The following is an 18721-nucleotide window of genomic DNA, read 5'->3' on the forward strand; positions in this document are numbered from 1 at the left end:
TATTGTAAGCCGTGATTGACACCTGTTAGATGGTGTCATCTATCTCAATTTAATTAAGTAAGTTACAATAATAATATTCCTATTAAATAATCTCTGGAATTCGTTGCCATCAGCGGTCTTCCCCAACAACTGCGACATTGGTTTATTCAAGAAAAGAGCATATTCTTACCTGAAGGGTAGGCAACGCACTGGCGTCGCTGGTGACCGTGGGCGGCGGTGAATCACTTACCATCAGGTGACCCGTCTTGCTCGTTTGCCTCTTAGATGTTATAAAAAAAAAAAAAAATGTCTTCCTTAAATGCTTGTCACCTTTTATCATGTATTTGTGTCACCCTTAACATTCATTTCTAATTTCGATGTAGTTATCTTGTCGTGACCTCATTACGCAGTATTTCTCATTAATTGTAAATGCATCTTCCTTATTTACATTTCTTTTCCGTAGATCATAATTTTATTAGTTCATATTTGTATTCTTTGTTTGATTATCTCACCCTTTTCTTGTTTAAAAGCGCTTCTCAGAGATATTCCGAGATTTTAATTATCGTGGACATAGTTCAAGCCTATTGTCATATTGTAATTCTGTTTTGAATTTATATAACTTTTTTGCAGTGCACTATTGATTTTTTTAACAATAAAATACAAATCGATCAACGCATTTTTTTTAACAAATGGTTTAGTTGCCGTAGTGCCTACTTACCTACGTAGATTATATTTTCTTTAACATTACTGCTTTGAAAAAGTATAGATACTAATACATACATACCAAAGCAAATAATAATATTTTGCTCGCTACAATAATAAAAGACAAGCGATATTCTTTTTTAATTCATATTTAATCGTGTACATACATACTGCATAAAGCAGCTAACAAATAACAAAAATTGTCTACTTACTATTAAATACATAATTAATCTACATTATTAAATTTATTATGTTACTACCTAATATTACATTTTCATATTTAAAAATACACACCGCTAAAGTAACTGTCAAGTATTTTATTCCCAAGTGTTTTTATTTATAAAAAAATTATTTGTTGATTCAAAACGTAATATTAACAAAATATTTTCAATACCTTCACGATCCGATAGATAACACAATATGATCATAACTAAATATATTAATTACTTAATAACTTGGTACCGAACACACATGTCATATTGCAGAGAATTTAAAAAAAAAAAAACGTCCCCATATTTAATTTATATTTTAAATGTTGTGAAAAGCTACTTTGTTGTAGCATGGAAAACTAACGCAGCTTTCATATGCTACATAAGTTCGAAATCAGATACTATCTTCTTCTTCGCAGGTTAGGCACTTATGCATCTTCTGTTTATATATTTCGTAGATGAGTGACCTAGCTCAATTACCATTTCGCAGCCGAAATAAGCCACTTCATGAATTCTACTCGTGCCGCCTAGCGATTGCAGTTCGCTGGTATAATTCTCACAGATTGCTGCAGATCATACTCCGAAGAATCCCATAGTAGCCCCTTACGACACCAATAGAAGACATGGTGCTATTTTAAACCGACACCACACTGCCAATATAGAATTGTTCCGATTTTCACTGTGTATTAATGTTTAAGGTGTTTCATGTCTCAATAATAAAATATATAAAATATACGTGACGGAATTTCACGAAACTATACACAAGCATAGGATATCTTCAACATTATGTGTCCTATCAACAAATCAGCATTTACGTATGTATGAATTAAGTTAAAAATCATTCAAAACTAATTGCATTGAAAACGGTCGTCGTGTATCGATACCCGTGGTAGTCTTTTAATTATAATAGTTTTAATGAAAATCTAATATCCACTGTTATTGAAACAAAATTCCGTTCATATTAAAGTTATTTAGTTATTTAAGACTACATAAGACACTAATAAACTGTATATTCTAATAAGCCGAGAACAGGACGTGGTAAAATTATTAATGAAATCCTTATTTTTGTTGGGTCATCGAACATTGTGAGTATCGCCACCCATTCATTCTGAGTGCTAATCTTATTACATAACACACATCCCAGAATTCACACCGGATTTAGCGACATAAATAGGCGAGATTTCAGGACTATCGGGTACTATGAGGAATGAGCCTAACGTATCCTTACGGGGCTCGCTACACGCCCTGTCCCTAGTAATCATAAAAGGACGGTACATCAACAAAAAAAAGTTACATTTAATACTCAAAACGGCTTAACTAGGAATGTAAGTATGTTTTTCTTCAGAATGGGTAAAAGCAGTTTCAGTTCCTGAAAACGAACACTGGTAGACGATCTGATGGTGATTCGAGTTTTTCTAAAGCTACACGCAATCTCATACAATTAAGCATCAGCTGATGCATTGAAATATCGTTAGGTGTTGCAAAGCAAAAACCTGTAGTAGTTTTTTTTTATTTATTGCTTATGTAGATGGACGAGTTCACAGCCCACCTGGTGTTGAGTGGTTGCCGGAGCCTATAGACATCTACAACGTAAATGCCGCCACCCACCTAGAGACATGAGTTCTAAGGTCTCAATTTTTTAAATACATGACAGTTTTGCTGTTGATGAACAGAAAAGCTTCCGGTCTCTCTGAAGCCGAGGGATTTTTTGGTGGGAACGGGAAGAGCGATCGTGTGTGATTAGTTTGTTTTGTTAGGTTGATATTTCTTCAGATTCAAATATGTGAGGGTGTTTTTTTAACTACTTAGCTTAGGTGAAAGTACGCGAGTGTGGGAAAACGAAACAAAGCCCCTGGACGTAGCTTGTCGGGTTCTTGCGAAAGGATCACTAAGAAAGTCTCAGTAAATAACCAGACTTAATTTTATCCCATGTCATCCCGTTTCATTTAATTTTAATCCAATTGATTTAAGCCTAAAATTAGTTAATTAATCAACTTTATCTCATTTTGCTTCATAACATATTTCATGTTGTAACGAGAGTTTAAGAAGAAAATACAAGATTTGGCTTAGAGGTTTTGTTACCAGGCCACAAAATCTTTAAAAAAAAACCTGCTGTGTGGACACTGCCCAGAGGCCAGTACAGACCCCACAGACGCACGACATAAGCGCATAGATAATACACTTTTTACCTATTTAAGACGTAAGTGCAACCTGCATTCCAAACCAATAACTCCTGTAGCATACATACTATAATTATTGAAACATTTCGCAATTGATTATTTATACTTATACTTATAATATTATAAAGAGGAAAGATTTGTTTGTTTGTTTGTTTCGAATAGGCTCCGAAACTACTGGACCGATTTGAAAAATTCTTTTTCCATTAGAAGCCGACATTGTCCCTGATGAACATAGGCTACTTTTTTTTCATTATTTTTTATTTTTTTTTATTTCATGTGTGTTTTAATGTTTCCGAAGCGAAGCGAGGGCGAACCGCTAGTAGGAAAATAAATTCATAAAATTAATAACCTAAAACTTGTTTTATAAAAAACTAAATAATACATAAACTAAATACATACTATTGTTTTATTATTTCATAATCATACTATTTAAAAATCACATTTTTACTTTGTATGTATTTACAAGTACATCAAGCCTATTTATTTCCTTGCTGTGAAAAAAGTATTTATTTGGCAAATATTGCATTACATCGCTATTTAAATGTCTCAAATACGAACAGATAGTCTTACTGGATTCAATGGAGGATCCAGGGGGAGGGTCGTGGGGGTCATGACCACCCCCCTGAGCTGAGCCCAGGACTTAGGTGGACCATTAATTGAATATAATGATTTTGTTTATATATTTTGTCACCATACAGATTTTATGTAAACTACATACCTTCAATACTTAATTAATTTAATATAATATTATAACTTTGTATAATGGCAAACGTTTGGGAACGAACGCATCTAAATTTGACTATGTGACTCCCTCCTGGCGACAAAGCTGGATCCGCCCTTGACTGGATTATCAAACAAACGTTCGTAAAAAATAACTTATACACTAAGAATCCTCAAATAAACGAAATTTCACTTTAATGTTTAAACGAAAAGTATATTTTCTACTAACTATATTTCTACTATATCTATCTAGTTATTATTCCACTATCTCAAACATTGATAGCAACCAATGACATTTCACATCCAAGCTTATATTATGGAGGGTAGAGGTAAGGAGAATTGTTTTGCATGGGGGACAAGTATTATAAGTTTTTTTTAAGGGATTTTATGACCTTGTAACTAAGACCTTTAAGTCATGTCTTATTTAAATTTTGTTCTTCTTTTTATGAACAATGATAATATGGAGTGAAATGAAATGAAATGAAGATGATTAATTTAAGACCTTAATCAACTGGGATGAAACTAAATGAAAAGAGATGATATTGGATAACAAATAATAACAGTAAAATGGTGGTCATTTACTGAGATTTTTTCAGTGGACTTTTTAGAGTATCCCGAGAAGTTACGTCCAGGGGCTTTGTTTCATTTTCCCACATTTGTGCACTTTCACAGATATTAAACAGTTAATAAACCACCGTTATTACACATTTAAACCTGAAGAAACACTAAATAGACAAAATAAAACAAATCACATAACTTCACTCCTCGTGTTCGCGCCAAAAAGACCAGTATTATAAGTCAAAACCCACAAAAATAGAACTAGCGTAGCAAGTGGAAGATATGATTGTAGCAGTTGTAAATGAAGTGTGGCCAGTTGAAAATTTTAATATGATAGTTTTTGGCGCCATCTTTGAATTCACATCACTTGCTACAATGATGCTGCCCTAATTGGTCACCTTGACAATGTCATTGACATACACAGGGACTGTGTTTCTGACCTCTACCCTCCATGGCCAGTAAACCTCAATTAGCAACTGACACATGTCAATTTTTGTATATCAAACTGTCATTATGATAACCTCAACCAAATGTCAATAGCTTCAATCTAAGCAAAGATGTCTCAAGTACATGTGCCAATCCATTTCAATTGATTCTGAAATGTCTGTTACGTAATTTGTTATTTAAAAAAAGCTTTATTCGGAAAATTATTGTCAAATTTGGCAGCGTATCTCAATCTCCAATTTCAAATCCCTCTAATAATATAAATGATTATTTAAAATCTTGCTAGATTTCACGTTAGATAGCTTTGTTTCTATCTATATTGATTACACACGATTTTATTGTCCACGCAATGTATACTTACTTGTATAGTCGGTGGCGTAGGCATATAAATCTCAAATGTTTAATCTTTGCCCAAATATAATATATTTCTGTACCAAATATTATAATATTAAATATCGCATCTACACTTTGTGCACTCATTTTTTTTTATTGCCCTTGTAGGCAGACGAACATACGGCCCACCTGATGGTGAGTGGTTACCGCCGCCCATGGACTTCAGCAATGCCAGGGGCAGAGCCAAGCCGCTGCCTACCGAAGATTGTTTAGAGTGGTATAATAAAATTGGTTGTTTTCTTAAGATAGTGTATCATTGTACTTTGCAAAAAGAGGGTAAAACCTCCTTGGTTTTCTCATTTAATTAACCCAGTACAGTGTGCTTAGTGCGCGTTTTTGAACGTTCTCGATAACGTAAAAGTTAACCCAATTTTGTATGTAGTTGGAACAGCGCCCTTAACGTCAAACGTAGGCAAACGATCCCATTCCATACAAATATGAGCTAACTTTTACGCTATCGAGCACGTTAGAAAACTCGCACTAAGCACACTGATTTTTTTTTGCTTTGCTTCTAAGTTATACTCCAGTATACATCGCTACTCGACATCGGATCTGCATGTACGCCGCGAACCAGTTATGAGAGCCGATTTGGAGGATTATTTCTATTTATTCAAGATTATACCTCATGTCACATCAGCTAAACTGTGAGCGTATTTGTTAACCTTGATAAAATTATCTAGAACTTTCTCCGCATTACGGGAGACGATGACACCATCACATTTCTTCATAGGCTTTATATATTTAAACATAACGTATAACACTAATTGTTCACGAATTAACATTTATTATTTTATCTAAAATTATTCAAATAATAATTACAATTGGCCTTAAGTTCGATAGTGACTACATAAGTATATATGGAACAAAAATATATAGTACAAAAATATTAGCACTATCTAGTATTACACAGATACAAAACCAGCCAGTTTATTATTAAAAAATATAACTAGTCAGGTCATAAGTATTGTCACACAGTAAAAACTTTTCTTTTAGAATGCTGGCCACAAAAAAGTTTATTGAATTCGAATTTCGAATTGTTCATGAAAATAAAAATGTATACTTTTAGAATTTTACTCATTTTTAAATATGGAGTGGACGCTTAAAGAAGACCGTGTTGCAGTTATTGCGTTGCATCGTTGCGGTTAGGCGCCAATTCAAATTTTTAACATACTGAAAAATTTGAATATAACTAAAAGATTCGTTTATCGTACCATCAAACGATACAATGAAGACTCTAGTGTAGATGACAGGTCAAGAAGTGGTCGCCCTCGGTCTGTTAGGACTCCAGCAGTGATAAAAGCTGTGAAGGCGCGAATTCAAATAAATCCCAAACGTAAGCAGAAACTGTTGGCCCTTCAGATGGGGTTAAGCAGAACCACAGTGAAAAGGGTGTTAAATGAAGACTTAGGGCTTCGGGCATATCGAAGAAAAACAGGACATCGTTTGAATGCTGGTCTAATGGACCTGAGACTGAAGAGATGCCGCGCTTTGTTGAAGCGGTACGCGGGAAAAAAATATCGGGAAATTCTTTTTTCGGATGAAACAATTTTTACCGTAGAAGAGACCTACAGCAAACAAAATGATAAGGTGTACGCACACAGTAGTGAAGAAGCGAGCAACCGTATTCCGCGTGTCCAACGAGGTCATTTTCCATCCTCGCTCATGGTATGGTTGGGAGTTTCTTATTGGGGCTTAACAGAGGTACATTTTTGTGAGAAAGGTGTAAAAACGAATGCAGTTGTGTATCAAAATACAGTCCTGACGAACCTTGTGGAACCTGTTTCTCATACCATGTTCAATAACAGGCACTGGGTATTCCAAGAAGATTCGGCGCCAGCTCATAGAGCGAAGAGCACACAAGACTGGCTGGCGGCGCGTGAAATCGACTTCATCCGGCACGAAGACTGGCCCTCCTCCAGTCCAGATTTGAATCCGTTAGATTACAAGATATGGCAACACTTGGAGGAAAAGGCGTGCTCAAAGCCTCATCCCAATTTGGAGTCACTCAAGACATCCTTGATTAAGGCAGCCGCCTATATTGACATGGACCTCGTTCGTGCTGCGATAGACGACTGACCGCGCAGATTGAAGGCCTGTATTCAAAATCACGGAGGTCATTTTGAATAAACTTTAGTGTCATAAGAATCTATGTTTTGTTAAGTTCATTTTGGTATATGAATGGTTACATAATGAATAAACTTGTTTCAATTATTTTACATTAAACATGTGACAGAATTTATGACCTGACTAGGTAAATATACATTCAATTCATTAATGGCAGTTCAGTATTTAACAAATATTTCATTAGCCCCGAAATTTACGAAACAAAAACCAATTTGATTATATTTACACTTATCTCTAAGTGATCACTGTTCTATATAACAAAATATTTATTTATCTAAGCCGGCTGAAAAGAACTAAGTCGACCGCCAAGAATACTCAACTGTGTTATTACTAAAGGTCGGAGTAGGTAGATTGATTTAAGGTCGTTGGCGTCAAACGTAGAGGATAATATAGATATGCCACCAAAATACCGGAACTTCATATTTATTGTGATATTTGTTCCGGAATTTTGAAATTAGCATGAATCTGTGTTTAAGATGAAAAACGTAGTAATAATATTAATCTACTACGTTACCAGTGCTATCTAATGGTGAAAGAAATCAGTATTTTATTTTATACAAAAACACCTTGGAATAGTTAGACAGTATTTTGTCCCTTTCTGTTGAATTAGAAATGACGCTTGTCAGTATGAGACAAAACTTAGACAGGGATTTTTGTTACTTTATCTCATAAATATAGAAATTGTATCCGATGAGGATAATTTTTTTTTTTTTTTTCAATTATAAAATAATATTATGGATAAAAGGGCATGTCCATATTATAATATCTTGACGCAAGTATATAAAATCAATCTACCTACTCCGACCACTGGTTATTACACTGGTAGGTTTGCTAACAGTAAGTACTCAAGAACGAAGTTTACGTTAAATATCTATCGGCTGCAAGGGAACCTATGCCAGAGTTCGATTCAACACTAAATTAAAAATCAAAATGAAATCCCGCCTTTTTTACTGTCATTAAATTATTTGCTTCTGTAATTCATTTAACATTAATGGACCACGATAACTGTATTAATATTTTTCGGATATAATTATATAACAAAAAAAAACAAAAATTTCGAGATTAAAACGTAACAGTAATTTTAATTAAGTCTACCATCCCTGGACATTATATCGACGGAAAAAAGAGAAATTGTCGTAACTTGAAAAACTCAACTTTAAACCAAAGTCACAAAACTATTACAAAAATTCATAACTCATATTATATAATATTTAATTTTATAGTGATAGAAAGTTGAAAATTGGTAACATGGTAAAAAGTGATTTAGCCATTACGCAAGTTACACGACATTACCGGTTTTTCCTGTCGATATATTTATACTATTTTATTATTATACAAAAGCTCATTCTGGTCCTTTCAGCAAATTTTGCGTGATTTAATACAAATATTCAAGTTTATAATATTAGTATCCATAATATTCGATTGCTTAGTCGGGTTAATGATCTCACAACCCAATTCGCAGTAAGGGGACTACGCATACTCTTCTATCTAAGCGATACCAAAAATGCAGCAGAAAATCTTAGGGTTGATAAATGGTAGAACTTTCTGGGTTTTTTTTTTATATATATTAATCCCGTTTGAAGGGTAAAATAATTTACGACAGTTTGGACTTTTATTATTATTATTGCATAGATGGATAGACGACCACTCCGCCCACCTGATGTTAAATGTTTACCCGTAGACATCAACAATCAGTACATCAGCTGTACCACTCTTCAAGGCGAAACTCATGCTTCCTGCCTGATATGGGCAGGGTGGTGGTACCTACCCGTGCCGACTCACAACAAGCCCTGCCACCAGTCGACATGGTTCCCTTACAGCACGTATGATTTAAAAATAATGAAAAACGTAACCATTATAATTTACATATCATTTCGGTAGGCAGCGGCTTGGCTCTGCCCCTGGCATTGCTGAAGTCCATGGGCGACGGTAACTACTCACCATTAGGTGGGCCGTATGCTCGTCTGCCTAAAAAAAAATTTATAGCCCTGTGTTAAGTTCACAATACACAAGACTCGCATCGAACACTTGAAATAACAAAAATCATCATCATTAAATATATAATCTCAGTAAAATAGCGGTCATTCACTGAGACTTTTTCAGTGGACTTTTTCGAGGATCTAGAGAAGTTACGTCCAGCCGCTTTGTTTCATTTTCCCACATTTGTGCACTTTCACAGATATTAAACAGTTAATAAACCACCGTTATTACATATTTAAACCTGAAGAAACACTAAATAGACAAAATAAAACAAATCACACAACTTCACTCCTCGCGTTCCCGCCAAAAAGAGGTCATCATTTAAAAAAAAAACTAATCTGGCAGCAAAACGACACGGAAATACGCAACGCTCAAATTAATATTCATCTTCTTGTCTAGAGACGCTACCGGTTTCGTTCGCTTGGACTCTAGAATGTTCTGGAACGTGCGAGCGCGGGAAGTAATCCGGATCCCAGCTCCTGTTTCTCGAAACGTCGGACCACGGCACGACCCGGAGGTCGGCGGAGTGCGAGGCCGCGTTGAGCCGGGGGATCCGCTGAGCTAAATGCCTCAGTCTGGAATTTTCCGCCGTCGGAGGCCTCGGGTTGTCCGGCCTTGACTCCGGGGCGGGGGTCTCCCTCCTCTGGTTCGGAGCGAACATGTGCTGGTACCGGGCTATCTCGCAGGGCAGGAGCGGCCTGGCGTCCCTGCCTATCCTCTGGACCGTTATCTGCCTCTGTTGCGGCGCCTCGACTGTGGGATGTATGAGGATACTGTTTTGCTGAACGCGCGTCGGCGACGGGAAATTCAAGGCGAGGAAGTCCGGCAGTGGGACGCAATACACGCCGAGCTCGTCCTGCAATACACTGTTAATGTAAACGAGCCGCGACAATGCCACAGTGGCCCATGGACATCAGCCATCTTTGAAATTTATATAGAACTATCGAAAAGAAGATTTGACTTCAGGTATTGTTATTAATTTTTTTTTTATTGCCTTTGTAGGCAGACAAGCATACAGCACACCTGATGATGAGTGGTTACCGTCGCCCATGGACTTCAGCAATGCCAGGGGCAGAGCCAAGCCGCTGCCTACCGCTTAATACTCTCCACAAGCCTCGTTTGAAGAAGGACATGTCATAGCGCTTGAGAAACACCGTGGAGGGGAGCTCATTCCATAGCCGGATGGCATGTGGCACAGTTAATGTTTTGCTTTTGTTAATATTTATAAATATAGCGTAGTCTTATTGTATTATTGTTTTAATATTAAAGTATTTTTGTCTAATTATAATTGCATAAGTTGATAAAGCTTTTTTTTCTGTGTCTCTTACCGCCCCCTTTAAGCCCACAAGGGAGCGTTATCGCCCACTTTGAGAAAGGCTGATATAGAGCTATGAAAAAACATAAGATATTCGGATCCGAAACCTGGTCCCCAATGACTTACACCAGAAGTGGGCGTCCGTTCGCCTCCTTTTTCCGGTACAGTCAGGAATGGTTTCTTCTCTAGTTCGATCGACTGACTACTTTTATCTTTAGTCTCCTCGTCTAGTGGAATATCCGGCACCACTTGCAGATCCTCGGGCGGGTTGGAGATCGTAACGTAACTCGCTATTATGCTCGAAAGCTGATCGAGGACCTGAAATAAACGACCATTTCATTTTGACGAGACCGCATCTGTCCAAATTTTAAAAGAAAGGTGATATTAGTAGGAGAATTCTGGCGGTAGGACCTCTTGTGAGTCCGCACGGGTAGATACCACCACCCCGCCTATTTCTACCGTGAAGCAGCAATGCGTTTCGGCTTGAAGGGTGGGGCAGCCGTTGTAACTATACTGAGACCTTAGAACTTATATCTCAAGGTGGGTGGCGCATTTACATTGTAGATGTCTATGGGCTCCAGTGACCACTTAACAACAGGTGGGCTGTGAGCTCATCCACCCATCTAAGCAATAAAAAAAAACCCGTCCCTATTTCGGTCACGAATCAGTCTTGGGTTTTGGTTTGATGCAATTGCTGGATAGAGTCACTCACATTGCAACCTCTACGCGCTGCGGTGGCCTCTTGTGCTATAGGCCACTATTACAAATAAAAAAAAATGATAGTACTTACTTCATCTGCAACCATTCTGTGTTTGGGATCTTTCACGAGGAGCCTCTGTATTAAAAATACAGTATTGTGTGATACTTGTACCGAATTGCCATTTCTGAAATCATAATGACAATGTTCTTATGGTATGTAGGTGTTTTGCGATTCGATCGGCTTTCCTGCCTTTTGATTGTATCGCACAATAGGTCAATGGCGGAAATAGGTAAGACGGTACAGACTCTACACAAGTGAAACCCACGCAGATTTCCTACGACTGTTTCTAAAATATACACAAGACGATGGCCGGACAACCTCAACCTACTATACAGGGTGTTGCTTAATATCCTAGAAGCTGATATGGCTTTAATATACTAATTGTCTATCTATCTCTAATAAATCACTTTAACAACATAATTAGTCAATGAATATAATAATATGACAAAAGTAGCTCATATCTATTATATATATCACAGACGCGCAATCGAAAGCAAAGTTGACCTCGCACGTCATGTTTTCTTTTTGTGTTACATTGCCTGAAGATAAAAGAAAAACGATATTTATTTTCCTTTATCACGACTTTTAATGTTATCATTTTTGGGGTTACTTAGCAATACTGATTCTTCCAACAATAATCTATATATTAATACGTGAAGCAAAAACTTTGTACCCCTTTTTACGAAAATTGCGCGGAGGAGTATGAAATTTCCTACACTTATAGAAAATATAGAGAAGGAGTGCAGAATGCTATTTTTTTTATTATGCATAAAAATACATTAAATCAATAAAAAAAATATAACACACACTAACACACTACACAACACATACATATAAATATACTCTTTGTTTATTGTCAATTGTCAAACTTTTGCTATTGTTTAAAGTCTGTGATCAAATTGAGAATAGATTAATATTGTTTGTCTTTAACCTTAATTATCTATAGTGTAGTTTTGGCGAAATCTGTGATTAAATTAAAAAAGTATAATAGTGTTTGACAATAGAACCATAATAATGTTTAAACTTATAATTTCAATTAGGTATATAGTCGAATTTCGACTACTGCGGGACCACTAGTATTAGTCTAATATAACAGCAAATCCTGAAATTCAAAGGGTAGACAAGCTTTCAGACAGCTCTCGATTATAGCAATAATAACAATACGATTTACTCACGGCGGTATATTATAGTTGGCAGCCTGTATCCTACTGAATAATTGAGCTAGGCTCGTGTCGCAGAAAGGAAACTGTCCGTACAACATAGTGTAGAGCACGACGCCCAGTGCCCACATGTCCGACGGTTTGCCCAGATACGGCTTGCACATTAGAACGTCAGGTGATATATAGGCTGGCGAACCTGGAAGTTTTTGGCCCATCGCTCAGTTTAACCATCGTTTGTGATCGCATGTGACTAGTAGATGCTTTTTTTATGATTACTGGTGGCCTGGAGACCTTTCCAGTTTCACCAGGACAGGTGGGCGAGCAAAGGCTCAGTTAAGAGGGGTGAGATTTGCTAACAACTGCCCGAGTGCCTTGTAAGCTGCTCAAGAGCAGCTGCTTCGCGAATGAATCTGCTACCGGATCGGAATCGCGACCCGCTGAAAATATCCGGCGAGAAACTCAGCAGGCTGATGCATGGGTTAGATTGCACGTCGAACTCTTTGTCGAGTTCGACGAGTACGGTTACCGGAGTCCCTAAGTCTGCTCTTAGTGTTAAAGCTAAAGGCGTCTAATGCAAAGGTTATTGGATTTTATGGAACGTAAGGACGTATAACTAGAAGATGCATGTGACTAGGAGATCTATGGAAATGGTACTGCAAGGTAGAAGGGGATGAAGTCGACCGAAGAGGACATGGATGGAGTGTGTGAATGACGATATGAGGGAGAGAGGAGTGAGTGTTGAAATGACGGCTGGTATAAAAGAGAATGGAATAGAAAAATTCGCTGTGGCAACCCCACCTAGTGGGATAAGGTGGAAAAAAGCAGAAGTTCAGTTTGCCAACATTCACTGGACAATTGTGTCAACAGTCGAGAAAAACTAAATACTCGATAACAAAAGCAAAATATGCGATTGACGCTTATTTCGATAAGATCATCATCAAAGATCCTCTTATTGTGAAATTCAAAGCTCAACAAAATGTCTGACCTCAAAAGGTAAGGTAAAGGTAGTATTTTCTTAGTATATAGAAAACGCAATTAAGTCTTTTATTGTTCAATCAATATAGAATATTCCATATCATTGTAAAACAACATTTAAAGCCTTGTAATCTCCTTTTTAAATTATTATTATAAAAAGTTTAATTGAATTTTGTAAAACTGAATTCCTTTTTTTCTGAATGACAGACAGCCAGATCAGTGAATATGTCTAAGAAAAATCTTATTGTGAAACTAAAAAGTTTTAGAGGTTTTAAATACTAAAGGTTTTTCTTTACAGATATTTAAACATTGAGTAGTTAATACAGTATTGAATTTAAATTTAAATAGTATAGTATAGTATTTAAATTTCTAGTATTTATTACAATAATTCAGCTAAGTAAATACTAACAACAATTGTCAATTATTTCAAGGAACATACCTCTCTGATCTTTCAACAGATCTCTGTCACTACCGAGATGAGTTCCTAAACAGAAGTTTGTTATTATTATCCGTCCAGTCCTTTGATTTAACACGATGTTGCCGAGTTTTAAATCTCGGTGGACAATGTTCCTCTGAAAAAAAAAAAAACATATGTATTATAATTTATATTATTTGTCTAATAATGATTACTTTAATGCCATTTCAAATTAGAACTGTTGCCGTTTATTTATTTTTTGTTTTCATTGCAGGAATCAAAGTTGAATTTATAAGCTGCAATGGTTATGGTAAGTTTTACTTTGCGGGATTTTTCTATAGCTAGAACTGAAACCTTAATTACCTTAATTATATAGCTTATATACTTTACACCTTAATTATTTATGTGTGTTAGCGATCTATATGACGAACTCTTTGTAAAGTCTTTCACTTTAATGGAACCTTTTTTTTTTCTTTTTTTTTTTTCAGGCCGAGAGCCGAACCTCCTACGAGGTCACCGCGCCTAGGGGGCGCGCGGGGTATGTGAGACTCGATGATCTGCAGGTGTTGAGAGCAGACCGCGGGCCCAAGGAATTTAGGGCCCACCCACTAAATGACTTCCCTGCACTCCAGCTTCACTTATGTTGGTGTTGACCTATGTATTGGTTTATGCAGGGATGGCCTTCGTCATCACCATGATCAGTTCAGTTAGACAATTTAAATAAAACTTAAAATATTGGCTGTCACTTTAAACCAAGTAAAAAATATTTACTCACCTTATGAAGGTTGGCAACAACTCTAACAATATCGTAGAATATCAGAACTGCTTCTTTTTCGGGGACTTTTCTAACTTTAGTAACATATTGCTGTAAGTTTATCAGTTCGCTACCTTTCTCACTGAATTGGTGAGGTGTTACGCAGTCCAAAACTAAGAATAGCCTCTGTCTGACTTTTCCGGTGTATATGAAACCTGGACCATTCGGATTTGGAACTTCTTCTAGTGCATATTCCTGTAATTAGATTAAGTAAAATACATCAATTTCTGCAGGTTATAGATTTTTTGAATGTGGTCCTGAAATTGTCATCATTTTAAGTAATGAAATAAAATAAAAATCAGTACACAGCCACACACACGGTATACCAGGTCTACTAATTTTAAATCAATTGTATTTAAAGAAATTGTGCATATTTCTCTCACAAAGCAGGTACCAAATTCAGGGACGGGTTCGAATGGTGGAACATTCATTTTACAATACAATCTGAGACTTCAACATCAATTTTCAAGATATATATTTTAATGGTATCCATTTATTTATGTCTACAGATTCTAGTAACCCGTATAGACCAGGAGGAAGTGAGCTTAAATGCCCATTTAGGGTAATAAAGAAACTTTAGCCTCATGTCACAGGTGCATGCATGTTCTGATGTGATTAATTCAGTTTCCACTTTCCATCAGTATGAGATTGCCAGATCTTCTACCAAGACAGTAGGCCACATGCTTACTGATATGATATCAATCTGTTATGTACATGTAAATTCTGGATACAGATAGCACAGGACCAATTATTGTGGTGTAGCTTGGGAGAGGCCTATGTCCAACAGTGGAGGTCTGGGAGACTGAATGATAGATGTATAAACAATATAATATTGTTTAGAATGAAAAAAATTATATGCGAATGTTTTGTCTATGCTGAAAGATGCATTTTGAAATATGCACCTTTCTACAACTTTTTATTTTTAGATTGTTGTTTAAAAATTATATCTATATATATAAAAATGAATTGCTGTTCGTAAGTCTCGCTAAATCTCGAAAACGGCTGGACCGATTTGACTAATTTTGGTCTTGAATTATTTGTGGAAGTCCAGAGAAGGTTTAAAAGGTAGATAAATATGAAAATGCTCGGAATTAAATAAAAATAACAATTTTGTTTTTCCTTTGATGTGCCCCTCGTCGGACGGATTCCTTTTGTTTGCTTTAAGTTTATTTTATACAAAACTTTAGGTCTTTTATTTATCGGTTCAGGCACTACGAAGTCTGCCGGGTCAGCTAGTTTGTAATAAAAATAATGTTGCAATGTTATTTATTACCTTAAATAAGCCATGATGATGTATAACACCTTCCTGGTCTTTCAATAGTGACAATAATGAATACTCTGTATGCAGGAGCATTTTTCCCTGTCTATCATCTTGTGTCTCTGGTTGATCGTCATTTCTTAATGTCAATATTTTTACCTAAATGATAAATGCATTAAGATTTTTTTAAGTGGAAGCAATTTATCATTCCAGTGCTTTTAATCATGAGCAAATGATTTTATTTTCATATAAATAAGTTGTTAATTTTTTTACTGGAATATCTTTTTCAGGTTCTTGCTATAATTTATTATTCAATATATTATTTATGATGTGCAGATAAAGCAGCCTAAGTATTAAACCACAAATGGAGCCCATCATAACATTGTCATTATCATTGCTCATATCCAGACATGAGGTCAAAGTATCAAATGCATTAATCGTGATTTTTAAACAATTTAATTTACAACCAAAAAAAACACTTAAGAAAACATATTAAGTTATATTTTATAGCAATAGTAATGTCATAAGCTATTTTGTACAAAAATTTGTAGTTTAAATTCAATTATTAGATTAGAGTAATAGTGAATCTGTTTTATCTTATTAATGTTGATTTCTCTGTATTTTTAAACATCTTATTTATCTTATCATTCATTACACAACATACGTGAGTAATGAAGACACAAAACAGCTGACGATGAATAATAAAGATATTGTCCTTGCTTCACTGTGTTATAGATATATAAATATATCAATTCAGAAAAAATCCAATTACCTGGTAAAACTCATCAGTCTTTGCCTTCCTAGCTAGGCATTGAACAATACTTTTGACAGGACTAGGACCTAATTTAGGTCCCAATAAATATGGGCCGGCTTTCCTAACGTGCTTGTCAGGAACAAGTGTACCCGCAGGAGGAACATCACTTTCATTATAAGGTAACTTAGGCCGTTTTGCAGAACAAGGTGCCACCTTTTTTGAATTCTTTAATACACCACTAGGTTTTGATACACGGGAAGCGTAGTCTAAGTACGAACACATCCTAGATATCTTCTCACTCGGCTCTGAAAGCAAAGGTCGTGTCCTCTTTCCATTTCTACTGGTTTCAGGCCTTTCTTGGTCCATCACGATGAAACTTCACAAACAAATAAGAGCTCTTTCTGACGCTTATAGAATATAAAGCTCCACAAAATTACACACAGTGCAACGAATTAGTCAATATTATTAATATTTACGTAATACACGAGTACACATATAAAACGTAAACGTGAATTTCTGATTTCTCGTCGATTCCCGTTTATTTACTTGACAAACGAAGATGTCTGATATTTCGTTCGGAAATTTTGATGTCGATCAGCTGCGACACCAATATGTCTATTTATACATTTTTATCATGATTACAATAAAATATTCGCAGAATACCAATATTACTTGTCACGCTTTAAATTTATATCTGTGTGTATAAATGTGAATAGCTGTTGATTTTAGATTATTTTCGGTATTAAAATATAAGACATACCGTAAAATGGGGCGATTAGGGACAAATTCCAACTTTATGAGCAATTTTAAGGTAGTTGTTGATGTATATAATGCTATATCAGGATCAAAATGATCGAGTCTTGGGGGCATCTTTGTTGTCTAATTTAAAATTATGCAACTAGCATTCCAGTTTAAGCAAAAAATGCAAAAATAGGTGTAATCCCTATTTACCCGAAAATTGCGGTTAATTGGGACGTAATGAGAAATTTGCTAGGGTTGGCACTACTTTTATTTTTATATATAGTTTTAATTTATTTATTTATTTAGTTGCACCAACAAAGTGATCAATAAAAAAAATTGAAAAACTGACAAAAGTACATGGCAGACATCACCTCAATTATAGGTGCAATCGACAGTGCATTAACAACAAATATATATATATATACAGTCAAAATCTGTTATAACGACATCGAAGGGACTGCTCATATTCAGTCGTAAAAACCGATAGTCGTAACAACCGGTGATGTTTAATATGTATAGTGCAAGTACAAACAAATCGATAGGGAATTATTGGAAAATATATTTACATAATACGCGATTTTTCTTCAATTTTTAATTTGTTTTCTTTTTCTTTGCGACATTTTCAAAGTTTCACGAATAACTCCACAAAGTTTTGGTGCGTCTTGTATATAGATAAGTAACAAACTAACTAAAGAGATATGAAGAAGCGGGCCTTGACTACCGCATGCACGTGTTTTGTTTCTAAGAATTAGAAAAGACCCTACACTAAACTAAATCCTATTGTTTTCTTTCCTGATTTTAAAAGCCATTGAAGACAAATGTGGATACCTATTCAAATTGTTTACAATACAGCTTAGCCGGTCGTTCTAACAGATCTAATTCTCCGAAATATTAGTTAAATGTGGTCGTTTTATGAGGTATGTCGTTATTACCAATGTCGTAGAAAGCAATATTTTTAATAAGGGGTCATATGGCATTCAGCCGGGACCTTTGTTCTTGGTTATTATAACCGGCATGTTGTAATAAACGATGTCGCAGTAAACGGTTTTGACTGTATATATATTTATACATATATAGTGGGCTTTCTTAGAAACGGTTTATATTTCTCCGTTCTTGGTAAGTACTTAGGGGCTGATATTTCTATCTGGGTTAAGAGATTAGGTGTGTCGGTTATTCCATGGATTAATCAGATGAATACCCCCACTCTGAACAAATATTAAATATTTTATTATGTATTACT

The 18721-nt window shown here is 35.7% G+C and overlaps 1 protein-coding gene across 1 annotated transcript; it reads right to left on the bottom strand.

Moving 5' to 3' along the window:
• Positions 1 to 814: 814 nt before the first annotated feature.
• LOC114241197 (serine/threonine-protein kinase 40) lies at positions 815 to 17386 on the bottom strand. Its single transcript, XM_028171977.2, has 8 exons — positions 16759 to 17386; positions 16002 to 16145; positions 14690 to 14923; positions 13939 to 14071; positions 12540 to 12720; positions 11395 to 11488; positions 10731 to 10922; positions 815 to 10145 (listed from the first exon to the last, which is right to left on the bottom strand). The coding sequence occupies exons 1-8, from the start codon at positions 17104 to 17106 to the stop codon at positions 9666 to 9668; spliced, it is 1806 nt and encodes a 601-aa protein (XP_028027778.2). The 5' UTR covers positions 17107 to 17386; the 3' UTR covers positions 815 to 9665.
• Positions 17387 to 18721: the final 1335 nt, after the last annotated feature.

The sequence above is a fragment of the Bombyx mandarina genome, chromosome 07 (genome assembly GCF_030267445.1).
Source record: "Bombyx mandarina strain Sakado chromosome 07, ASM3026744v2".
NCBI classification, from domain to species: domain Eukaryota; kingdom Metazoa; phylum Arthropoda; class Insecta; order Lepidoptera; family Bombycidae; genus Bombyx; species Bombyx mandarina.